General features: G+C 38.0%; 1 protein-coding gene across 3 annotated transcripts in view; it reads right to left on the bottom strand.

Moving 5' to 3' along the window:
- Positions 1-13,249, bottom strand: part of rin2 (Ras and Rab interactor 2) — a 79,916-nt gene that overhangs the window by 39,829 nt on the left and 26,838 nt on the right. The window contains exons 3-4 of one of the 3 annotated variants that reach the window (XM_062977913.1): positions 5,980-6,074; positions 661-856 (exon numbers count right to left, since the gene is read on the bottom strand). In XM_062977913.1, the coding sequence (XP_062833983.1) occupies positions 661-856; positions 5,980-6,074 (291 nt within the window). Of the gene's footprint in view, positions 1-660; positions 857-3,134; positions 3,482-5,979; positions 6,075-13,249 lie in introns of those variants that run through there. The other 2 variants (XM_062977914.1, XM_016993094.2) reach the window with 2 other exon arrangements.

Below are 13,249 nucleotides of genomic sequence, written 5' to 3'. Positions count from 1 at the left end.
TTTAAGTAAAGCATATTAAATGTGCCGATGCCTCCGAACCATGTTTCTGTTCTGTATTAACCCTGACAATATTTGAGCCTCTCTACTGACACAAAAAGTGCATGGACCACTTCTTGTCAGTGGCAACCTGTGCTGCTCAATGGAGGAACTCAGCTAGAGTTGGAGGCTTAGACACAACCTCATTTGTGCTGGTAATCAGATTCACATTTGTTCTCCATCTGGGAGTGGCCACAGCTAAATGGCAGAATACAAACACTGACTGCGGTATCTCAGGTTCAATCACCAGTTACAATGCTATTGGACAAAAGCCACAAAAACTTCCTTCCTCAGATAGTTACAGTTAGTCAGGAGAGAGTGTACTGGCCTAAATAGACTAATGGCCTGCCATAGGTACCAGGTTGAATTCATAACATGTATGAATATCTCTATAACAGGGGCAAAGCCAATATTTTCTAAGTTTCTCCCTAACATGATTCACACATAGAGAGAATGGTATGGCACATTGGCATTCTCTTGCTATTTTGCTGTTCATGAGTGTGTGAGAAGTCTAGTTATATTTCACCTTCTCTGAAAATAAATTAAATTAGGCTACCATAACAACAGGAGTGCCCCTAAATAAGTATTTTGTTGCTTTTAGAGAAAAATTAAACTATTTCTTACTCCAGGAGGTTGTGAATGTAGAACTTCAGATGCTTCGGAGTCATTTAAGCCAAGCTGCAACCAAATTGGGTGTGTATGAAGAAGTTTATCCAGAATGCTAAGTTTATTAGGAAGGCTGTCATATCCAGAGTCTCGTGTGATGCTTTTCAAATCTTTTTGATGATCCGAGTACACATCACCCATAGCTTTGTCCAAGCTATAAATGAGAGAAACAATAGCAAACATTAAACTTCTAAATTTAACTGATGCGAAACTATCAGTACTTTTCAAAATAACATATTACACTTGAAAACAAGTAATGCTTTCCTGGTACACTCTGTCTGAATATTTAAGATTATGCTATAGATGAAGTAGAAACTTAATTCCGCTTTCTAAAACAAATAAGCATTTACTACCATGCAAGGTGATGAATGCAACCATAATGACAATTACCGCCTTCAGTCATATATGAGCTTTTCTGAGGCCTGTTGATAGCCATTGTTGGAGACATCATGCCCAGCTATATTAATCTATTAATTTCTTGACACTCATTGCATCCTAATACTGACTCTCTACTATATAAATTCTACTCCTTTGATGTAACAAAATAAGTACAAGTTGAACATCCCTTACGTAGAATTCTGAAATCCAAAATTTTCCAAAAATTCCAAATTGTCCATATGGGTGATGCTAGTGTTAGTTAGTTAGTTAGAAAGTGATAGCTTTGCTTTCTCATGGTTTAATGTTCACAAAGTTTGTTTCATGCACATAATTAATAAATATTGTATGAAAATATTGTATGATATAGACTTGGGCCCCAACTCCAAAATGTCTCATTATGGATGTATATGCAAGTACAAGTATTGCAAATTCTGAAAAAATCCAATGCAGAATATTCAACCTGTTGCTGCTTACAAAAGCTGTTGCCATCTTAAACAGCATCTTAAGGAGCTACAGCTAACAATACTTTTCTTTTACAATATATTAGTGCACAGGACAAGGTCGGACATTGTAAGAGTAAAGTGACAGGATTTTTGTTTTTTGTCCTCTTATCTGTTTTCTCAAATAATTGCTGTCCAATGTCTACTGATCCCTCACCCGAGCTATAACTGCCTCTGGATTTAGAACAACTGTTTGCATATAGATTCCTGACGTTGCATAGAAATACTCTATACAAGGTCAAGAAACTTAGACTCAAAACTGCTGTTCAGGGAGGAATCCCACGAAGAATAGTGATACCAACTTACTCCTGTTATATCCTTGACAACTGAATCTACTTGCCTTTACTAGTAGATCAGTTCTGGCAGGGAGCTAAAATGTGGTGGCATAGAATAATGTATAAAATGGCATATATTGACAAAACTGAAGTACCACATTTACTTGAATCATTGAATCTAATGTGCAGCTCAATTTTCAAAACCCTAAAACAGTAAAAAGTGTTTTCTGTGGAATGTAATGCACAGTGGCAAAAAGGAAGAAAAAGATGGGAAGGAAGGGAAGGAATGGAGAAGGAAGGAAAGAAAAGAAGAGGAAGGAAAGAAAAGAAGAGGAAGGAAAGGAAGGAAGAGGGGAGGAAGAAAAAGCAGAAGAAAGGGGTGAGTGGATGGGCACACGCACAGGACAGGCAGCAAGAGCATGCACTGTGGGGACAGTGCTGGCAATGTGAAATGCAAACAATAAAGAGGACACCCGCTATTCACGTCCACTTCAATCAAGTATTCATTATATGGACAGGCATGAGAAAATACAGCATTCTTGTTTTTGTATGTTCCAATATGTGAATGATATTATCATGCTATCCAATTTTTATAATTTGCATATTTTTTTACTTTCAAACACAAAAATATACATATATTGATATGCTATTTTTACACTTGCTATAGGTGTATTTTTCAAATACATACATTTTGACTCATGCATATTTTTGAAATTTATATACATTTTCCTTTAAAATGCATTACAAGGATCACTAATGCATGGATTTCCAAGGCAGAATACTAATCTGGTTTACTGCATGGCATAGAATTGTGTACTTCATATAGGGTTTGACTTTTTTGGGTTTCATTAGTCACAGATTTGATTAATGTGCTCTCTTTAGGGATCACTATCCTCCAGCACAACTCTATGGTCAACTTCTCCCTGAAGGTGACCACAAAGTTATGCTCAATGAGCTAGGGATTCTTAGCAAGGTGTTCTCTCAGGTTAAAAAAAATAGTTTTTTTATTCACAGTTCTTCCACCTTTGCGGGGGTACAGCACACTTTTAAATACAACAACATCCAATGATATCCTCACAATCCACATTTTTGTGATTTGTCCTTTCTTTTACGGAACTAAATATGTTACACATCCATTCTGTGCCTTAGAAGGTAATGAGCAACATTCCAAACATTTCTGCCCCAGATTTCTCATTTGGAAAGTTTAGTTGCGATGAGGGATGATGGGCACGGCACTCTGAGAATCTTTTACCACCTGATAATGCTGAAGTACACTTACACTCATGGGAGGTTCTACAGTTTCTTCAGTGATCACAAGTATTAAAAACATACAACACATGGAGGCATGATTTAGATTGCATTAGTGCAGTTTTCCTATTTCCAGACTGAAATTATCCTGCAGCTCACATCAGAAGAAGCTGCTACTGAGTTAATCTACTGGTGCAGAGATCAGACTCTGGCCCAGAAACTGCAGGTTTAAGTTGCATGTTGACAAGCTAGCTGTGCTAGAGCTCTCTAACCAAAGGTACTGCTTCTCTAGCGTATCTCCTAGTTCCACCAGTCACAATGGAGTCATTAAATGACTTCACAATGAGCAATTGTACGGTATTCCACTAGTGTAAAAACAGCCTACTCAAAACTACTATGACTTATTGCAGGTGACCTGCCATCTGAGTTCTTCAAGTACAGCTCTCACCTGTAATTTGATGCAGAAGGGCATTTACATTCCAATAAAAAGGAAATACCTTTGTAATAAAAATATTACAGGTATCCACTTAATCCTCAGAGGCAACGTTTCATATCCTATATTCATGGCTCATGTCAAACCATTCTTTCCAGCACAGTCATGACTCATAACTCCCTGTGCAGACTAGTCACTGGGAAAGGGTGGGTGGCACCAAGAGTCTTCTGTCATTGCCATGTTCTTTCTGTTTTGGTGCACGATGAATCAATCCCAAACTTCCTCTCACAGTTGATTTATATGTGCCAATGTGGTGTGGGGAAATCCTTCTCTGCAGCCGTGTCTTATAGCACACCATTAATTAATATTTATATAAAGGAGCAACCAGACATAACAACTGGGCTTCTCCATATTTTTTGGTGTATGCCATGCAAATGTCTGAAAAGGATTAAGGAACATTTGGCTGAACATCAGATCTCCTCTGCCTTGAGCATTTTTCTCCTAATGGTCTCCACTTATTAGAGCAGTTTTTGTTTTGTTTCCTCATACTTTGATGAATTGCTGTTCTTATTTTGTCCCTATTTAACTTTGTTTTTCCAGATTTTGGGGCACCTTCTTAAAATTTTCATCTAAAATTTAGCTCCACTCATCCATCTGGAGTCCAAACTGAGACAGATATGGACTACATTATCTACCAAATGATCTTTCCCACCTTCACGTGGGCCAAAATAAAATGGGCTCTTACTCAACCAGAAGTTGTTTTAGTTGACTACAGCTAAACAATGGTAGTGGTGAAGTGTACTCCACACTGTGTTCTACAATGAGCTTTAAGTTATGTTAAATCAGATTTTTCATAAACCTCCTTCATACCCCCCAGCTGTTTCACTGCTCTCTGCACTCAACAGGCTCTTATAAATAGCAATGAGCATTTAGGAACAGCTTGACTCATTTCTGTATTCCAGCAGTGAACAACAGCTTTGATTGGCTAGTTTTGGTGATGAGATAATTCCCCCTAAAGCTACCAGGATTACTTTTAAATTCACAAGTCTCCAAGGGCTCCTTTAAAAACAAGATCCTCAACTCCTACAGAAATCAGAAATCCCAAGAATTCTAAATCTTGGTAGGAAATGATCCACTGCTGGCAAATTTCACAAATTCTCACATCCACAGATCACTATCATCCTGTCCAGAGGAAACAACAGGTCTAGTATATTTCCAGTTATGTGGATAGGACTGTGTGGCAAGACACGTGGTAGCCATGAACTCTTGCCAGCCATGAACTCCTAAGGAGAGACTATCTCAACTAAGATGTTGAAATCGCCCAGGAAAATAACCCTGTGGAAATTCAACACAACAACTGAGAGTGCCTCCATAAGAAATGGGAGGGAGACTGACAAAGTGTGTAGCACCAACAGATTACCAATCTTGTAAAACAGTCAACATTCAAAACTGCCAGGTAAGATACTTAGGCAGGGGAATTATCTTATGCTTCCCTATTCCTGTGGGCCCTTCCATACAGCCCTATATCCCAGAATATTAAGGCAGAAAATCCCACATTATCTGGTTGTGGACTCAGATAACCCAGTTCAAAGCAGAAATTGTGGAATTTTCTGCCTTGATATTCTGGGATATAAGGTTGTGTGGAAGGGCCCCGAGACTAGCTTATGTCTGCGTAGGAAAACCTGATGGGTTAAACTGAAATGTTAACTCCTCTCACTTTGCCCAACCAGTTTTTCTTCAAACGTGCTAGGTCAACATCCACATCCAGGATCAAGTCCTCAGTCTTCCTATTTACTGAATTGGCAATCAGAAGCAGGATTTGCATTCAAACTGTATTAACTATTATTAACAACTGTGTGAACAAAAAATGAAATGCAAACAATGCATTTGAAACCCTTTGAAGTGATTTTGAAGTCAGAAAAGCATCACAAAGTTGAAATGAAAATAGTTTAAAATTATATTTCAGCACCATTTTAACTGAAGCATAAATCCTACATATAGTTGAGTTTTGCCTCTACTTTTATTTAAATGAAAATGACAAAATGTTCCCCAGTGACTTCAATACAATTATATAATAAATTGCCTTTACTTTTTCAAAGTGTAATTCCATTTAAGCTGAAATGTCTCAGTAACTAAACTGAGAGCTCATTAAATTTCTTTACTGAGTCCCTTCAGATTTCACAAAGTTAGGTTTCATTTTAAATGAGATATCAATGCCATAGAAATTGGCTATTGTTACAGGAAATGGAGCAAACACTCACACAGTTTCATCACCAGGTGCTGCCACAGGCAAATGGCTTTAATAAGTATAGAAAAAATGCAATGTCTCATAGTGATAGAGATAAAAATCAATTAAATATCATTATAACTAAAACACCATATCAGCACTACAAACATTTGTCATACAATGCTATTCAGCAATATTACATAGATTTTAACTTACCTTTGTAAACTTGTGGGCCCATCTTCCAGCACTAGATCTGTGTGTACCATTTCTTGTTTCAGTTCTCCGATTTCTGAAGCGATTGTGTCAATTAACTAGACAAAGGGAAAAAACAGTATGACACCAATAAGCGGGAGATGTGTGGAAACAGAAGGACAAACAGGATGAATCACTAGACATTACAATTCATTTTAATTTTGACTTCCTTTTCCTAAGGGTGGAGAGGGGGGCTGGGCAGGATAAGGAAACACTATCAACTACTAAAGGTGGAAAAAATGATGTTGATAATGCTGGGAAATTCCTGACCTTGATTCTTAGTGCTGGCTGTATTATTTACAGACGTGGCTATATAAAAATATATCAACATTTTACTGCCTTTCTGAGAAGTGGGAGAGAGAGAGAGAGAGAGAGAGAGAGAGAGAGAGAGAAAGAGAGAGAGAGACTAACACAAACCAAGAACATATACATCCAGCTTAGAGAACTACTAAACTATGCTACAACCTAGCAAGCTTAAAAAACAATTGGGATACAATCCAGACAAAATTCAGCATGCTTTACTTTGGCTGAATCAGTGTTGTTGTTGGGATACCTGTCATTTCCAACTTATGACAAATCTATGGTAACCCAATACCAGCATTGTCTAGCTAAGATTTGCCATTGCCTTTCTCTGAAGCTGTGCGAAAGTGAATTGCCTAAGGTCATTCAGTGGGTTTCCATGGTTGAACGAGGATCTGAATACCGGTTTGCCAGCTTCTTAGACCAACATCAACCCACTATCCCACACTGGCAGTTTTAAAGGCTGAATCATGTCTATAACATATATAACAAGTATGAGAATGATGTTACCCCTTGTTTGGATTCAGAACCATAGTCAATGGTGAGGAGGATCATATAGCTTCTACCCTGACACTGAGTATTTATGGCAACTTACATATACAGTAGAATCTCGCTTATCCAACATTTGGGATTATCCAACACAATAAATATAATATATTGTGGATCCTGCCTGGATCCACAGCTGTTTCTCTAGGCAGCAAGGACTGAATTTTTTATGGATATAACTTCCAACAATGTTGTTACTGTAAGTTCATTTTATGTAGTTTTCTCTTAATTTGTAATCAATTTTTAGTAGTCAATGTTTTTGTAGTCAATGTTTTCAATATATTGAAATGTTTTGGTGCTAAATTCATAAATACAGTTATTACTACATAACATTACCATGTATTGAACTCCTTTTTGTGTCAATTTGTTGTAAAACATGATGTTTTGGTTTGTAAAATCATAATGTAATTTGACATTTAATAGGCTTTTTCTTAATCCCTCCTTATTCTCCAACATTTTCTCTTATCCAATGTTCTGCTGGCCCATTTATGTTGGATAAGCAAGACTCTACTGTATTTATGAAATCTGTAACAGCTTTGTTGATAGGGTGTTTATTATTCAGTAAATTGGAAATAGGTTTCTGGCTGAGTTGGGGAATATGAAAGGCCACCTAGAGAGGTCAGGACTCGGATAATATCTTGAGCCAGGACATTGCTGGCTTTTAGCCACCATGCTGCACCAGCAACTCTGTGCATTCTGTCAAATGAAATACGAATTGCTGGAAATGACTTGACAGCACACAACAACAACAGAATTACTATTATTAAAGCCAAGTATGAATTTCTTAGGGGAAGCATTCAGTTGATTTCTCTCCATATAAAGAAAGGCCTCACAGCAGAGAAGTTGTACTTTTTCTTCTTCTTAGTTCGGGTAGTGGCATTATGTGATTATGTATAACTTTACCAGGTTCCAGATATGTCCAATAATAATTACCAGGGACAAGTACTAGAACAGGGTCCCAGACCCTTCTCATCTATTTAATCATCTCCCAGGAAGAGCTTGACTGGGAATTAGAGCATGAGGTGCTCAGTGTCGGGCCCTTGTTTATAAATTTAGAAATAGAAAAGAAGAAAAACACCAGGTTTTTCTGCATTTTCTGGGCTGTTCCAGAAGCATTCTGTCCTGGCCATACAGCCCGGAAAATGGCCATACAGCCTGGAAAATGCACAACAACCCAGTGATTCTGGCCATGAAAGCCTTCGACAACACATAGAAAAAAAACACCGTCTCGCAAGCTCCGTTACCAACTAGTAATGCAATGTGCTCCTGGTGAATAACATTTCTTAAACTCCCAGTAATCAGTAACATGGGAAGGTTGGGTGTTAATGCCAAAACACCATGTCATTGTTGGAAGTAGCAATCAAAATTCTAATCAGAATGTATTACATTTATTTTAATTTATTAAAATGCATCACAACTGTTTTTCCTTGTTATATGAAAGTATGTGTGTGAGGTATACGGTCAATATTATGAATAATTGTTTGATACAGCAAAATATCAGATGTCATGACTGAAAGTGGAATTGAAAGCAGACTTGAGGTGTTAAAGAAGGACCACTTCTGCTCTCTCTTAAGGGAAGATCTGGCCAAGTCAAAGGGAAGAATTGTATCTCTCTTCTCATGGTATTCCTCATTTTGATACTGCAATGCTAGATTTGATCAAGGAGTTGGTTTGTCTCTCATGATTTATGTGAATTGATATGATCTGCAGACCAATATACAGAACATAATACAGTCACCCTTACGTTTCTGCATGCATCACTGTTTTGCAATGTTGTTTTTGGCTCAGAAATGAATAAAATGCAAATGCAAATGTGTATTCAATGTTATGATGTTTGTTAATATGAATTGCTTTAGGGGATAGATTCAAAATAAAATTATTTTTTCAAATAATTAGCTAGAGATTGACCGATTTCTCCATCCCAAACAGGTCTTTTGCACCTACATATTAATAGTCTGTACCAGTAATTTGTTTCAGTGGACCTTCTAGTGCTCACGTGCCCCCTACTGGACACAAAGACACACTGTACCACAAACACAGTGTTGTCAAAAGATTATCAACTAGCCATAAGGTTGAGCAAAATTTCCTTATGCTTGCCAAGATGCAGGAATGTCTGAGGAATGAGAATCTAAATGGGACTGGTTCTCAACACTTGGTTTCCCCTGTCTTTTTGAATTCAAATTGCAAAAGCCCCAGTCACCATGGCCAAGAGTATGGGATTCTGGGAGATGAAATCTAGAATAGCTTTAGAATAGAGTGTGATTGCTCTTTGACACACATAGGGACACCAGGCTTCCCATAGGATCCATGTAAAAGGTGGGCAGACCACCCACGCTACAGAGATGTAACATGCTTTGCCCCCATTGTCAACTTGTCCCCAGGTCTGTGATTGACGATTTTCTCACAAAAATCAATGGTAGTTATTTGGTTTTTAAACAAAATAATAAGAATGCACATTTTGGGGGGAAGCCAAGTCCTATAAGGAGCAGCTTAGGGTATGTTTAGCCTGGAGGAGAAGGTTAAGCGGGGACATGATGACCATGTTTAAATATTTGAAATGATGTCATATTTAAGATAGAGAAAACTTGTTTTCTGCTACTCTGAAGATTTGGACATGGAGCAATGGATTTAAACTGCAAGAAAAGAGATTCCACCTGAATATTAGGAAGAAATTCCTGACATCAAGAGTTGTTTGATAATGCAATATGCTGCTTTGGAGTGTGGTGGGATCTCCTTCTCTGGAGAGTTTTAAGTAGAGACTGGGTGGTCATTGTGCATGACAGGGGATTGGACTGGATGGCCCTTCAAGTCTCTTCCAGCCCTAGGATTCTTTGATTCTACTTTTGGGGTGTGCCTAAGTCCCTGGCTGCTGTTGGACCTAGTGCCTGGTGAGTGAGATGGGGGGACACTGTTGCCTCTCTTCTGGGTTCCAGACTGAAAACACAGAGAAAGGCGACAAAACCCACATTGTTCAGGAGCTATACTAAAAAGTGAGCAAATTACTACAAATGCTGTGGTTCCTGTCTCTTGGCGTGATGTAATCTTGTGTGCCTGTTAAAAGCATTTCTTTTATAGTTCTGTCCACCAGAGGGATGCATACCTCTAACAAAATTTGAAAAATAAGAAATTACAAAGAGGTTTGGGTTTTCTCCTGGCAAATTCTAAACCCCCATTAATTAGTTTAGAAATGTTGCATTATATACAAAAATGCCTTTGACATTTTTTCTTGGGCATTTATCTCCAATCCTATATTAAAAATAAGCATATGAATGAAGTACTGATTTCCTATAGCATATATGAAACAACATGCCACTGTATTATCATTAGAACTAAACTGCATTTTGTTTTTGAAAAACTCTTTTATTGTCACTGTCACACACACAAAGATTATTTTAATTTCTATAATACTGGAGAGCCATGCACACACCCTTTTTCCTTATGTTATACAGTAACTAGCTGAGTGTATCTAGGAGGAATATAAAACCTCTTACTCCCATTCCAAAGATCTGGCCCAGTAAGATGCCAGTTGTAACAAAGGCCTCTTAGAAATCAAGGGAGATCTACAATTTAAACTCCCCCTGTAGTTATTTTTTGACATAGATTGCCAGTCATAGCAGCTACGGCTGTTTCCGTGCCAAGCTTGTCTGACCTGAATCCAAATAATGATTATTGTGGTTCTGCTAGAGTTGAGTATCATCAGTATGCACACTTTGCTATAGGATTAATGAAGATTTCCCCGCCATGGTAGGAAAAACACACGACATTGCTGTAAGCTTAAATAGTTTCCAGCATGTTGTTTCCAACTTTGTCATGAGGTTTTCCTGGCAAAATTTGTTCAGATGGGGCTTTCATTTGCCTTCTCCTGAGGTTGAGAGAGTGTGACTTTCCTAAGGCTACTCAAGTGGATTTCCCTGGCAGAGCCAAACAGGAAAAAGTTGCAGAGTTTCGATCATATACGGATTTGTCTACACCATGAGATGTTAAACTGACGCCCTGCATGTTAAACTGACGCCCTGCATTCCATGTTCTAGGGCAGTGATGGTGAACCTTTTAGAGACACAGAGCCTGAACTGTGGGGGGGGGGGAGGGCACTTGGGGTGGCGAGCAGGGGGAGTGGGCAGATATGTGAGTGAGTGGGCGGGATGAAGTTGCGGATCCAAAGAACACTACATCTGGTGTAAATATCCCCTCTGTAAATTATGTCTGCATCCTTCTGCATATTTGCAGTTTGTTTTCTTTTCAACTAGTGAAGCTCCCACAGTCTTAAAAGCCACCTTGTCTCAGGCTGTGGCAGACAGCCAACAATGGAGGCATAATTCTGTTTTTGCTGGTGCATTCCTCTGAAGTTATGTGTACCATCAAGATATTTTTAGTAGTTCAACAACTGGCCGTTGCTTTGCAATGTAATTCTGGAATTTATTACTAGCATTTATAAAGTATGCATTAAATCTTGATAGAACACAGGCAGTGGAAAAGAGTAAAAAACCAGGTGTCATTGATATGGGAATAAAAAAAATCTATTCAGGAATCCAGGAAAACTTGCTGCAATTTATATGCTGATATACTGGAAAGAGAATACAGACTGGATATAATGTTTTGAAGAGGGCAAATGTAATGATAATAGGAAAAAAAATCCAGATTCAAAAGCATCATAAAAGTACACTGAGGGGAATAGTCAGTTAAAACATGGGCAAGAACTTACAAAGTGGATTCCCATTCTACTGCACAAACAGGCTACAAATATAGGACACCCTATACCTTCCATAAAAAATACAAAAGTTTGCCACAAATATATAGCTTTTATCTTTAAAAGTTCCTATGGTAACTTGGTGCACAGAACCACAAGGGATCTTGGCCGAATCCAGATTCTCAGATGTGAAATTATTTACACAATAGCAATTGTGCCAATGGGATTTATGTGAGTGTGTTTAGTATAAACACCAGGCACAGCATGCCAATTTAGATTAGTGTATCAAGATCTAACTCCTTGTGCATCACTGTGTTCTCATCAAGGGAAGCTATACCTTCAGTTTACAGTAGAAGAAAGACACAATTAGTAATGTATACAGCAGATGTGATTGGAAGAGAAAGTGAGAAGTATTCCAATTTGCCTCTCCACAGTTCTGATCTAAATCAGGATCAATTATGCCTACTATTGTCTCAAAATTATTATTATTTGTATTTACACTTCCTAATTGTGTGAATGATATCCTTTCTAAATGTATCCTTGGAAACATAAACATAGGTATTTAAAGAAGAGTGAATGGCAACCATGTTTTAAGTATACAGCAAAAAAAAAATTGATGTTAAGAGTATGATGAAGTTACTTTTAAGATGTTTTTAGCAAACTTCCTAGAGGTCAGCGATAAATCTTCTATCACATATTGTGATAACAACAGTTAGTTGATTTTAACACTATAGGCATTACAGGACAGGGTTGTTTTCTTCTCTTTCTATTAGTCTATAAAGTACCAGTGGTTACTAATAAAACTATACAATTGTAAACAATCACCACAACCTTAGAAGCCAAGAATGCAGTAGAAGATATCACAAGCAACATGAGAGAGCCCATCTAAAGGACTTTTTCTGGAGTCCTATTCCATGTTTTTTCTTCTTCTAAGAACCTGATCATTTCCTCTGACGTTTCATTAAAGAAGACTAGTTTTAAACCATCGAACATAATCATAATAAGTGGTGCCCATTTCTTGCCTAGACCAGGGGTGTGCCAAGGATATGCATCAGGCACAGCCAAAAAGCCTTCATGTTTTTAGTCAGGAAATGAAGGAAATGATTTAAATGCCAGGCCAGCTTTGCCCACTTGTGAAGCACAGGAACTGGCTTCAGCTGGTGTAGTATCAACCACTATTTCCACAGCTGAGGTGGATTTTAAGAACTAGAGTGTAAGCAAAAAAAATGTTGAGCTCATATTGAGTGGTAAACTCTTTCAAGTAATCTGTCTCATAACAAATCTGCAGCAGCTGGGAACTCCTTCACGGTTGAAAAGAAAAATTATAACTGCCTGAAATCAGGGGTTTTAACAGAAACACTCTGCTTCCCCCCCCCCCCTCCCAGCAACCTATTACTTATGGTTCAGCTTTAATCTACAGCTGTGTGTGTGTGTGTGTGTGTGTGTGTGTGTGTGTATACACACACACACACACACACACACACATACATATTTAAAACTGCTAGCTGCCAAGATCAATACAAAATATATCTTGCTATGTAAAAATCGGATAACAATTTAGCAAACACACAACTGAAGAATCTGGATTTCAGAGAAACATCAAACTGGCAGAATGCAAAGAAATAGTAATATGATGGTTACAGCTGTAAATGCAGCTTGCTTTCTGACCAAACACTTTTGCATCAAGTTGAAATAAAGAAC

This window comes from Anolis carolinensis, chromosome 4, assembly GCF_035594765.1.
Source record: "Anolis carolinensis isolate JA03-04 chromosome 4, rAnoCar3.1.pri, whole genome shotgun sequence".
Classification (NCBI taxonomy): Eukaryota; Metazoa; Chordata; class Lepidosauria; order Squamata; family Dactyloidae; genus Anolis; species Anolis carolinensis.
Note: the sequence above shows the minus strand (reverse complement) of the source record. Positions and strands in the feature narration are given on the sequence as shown.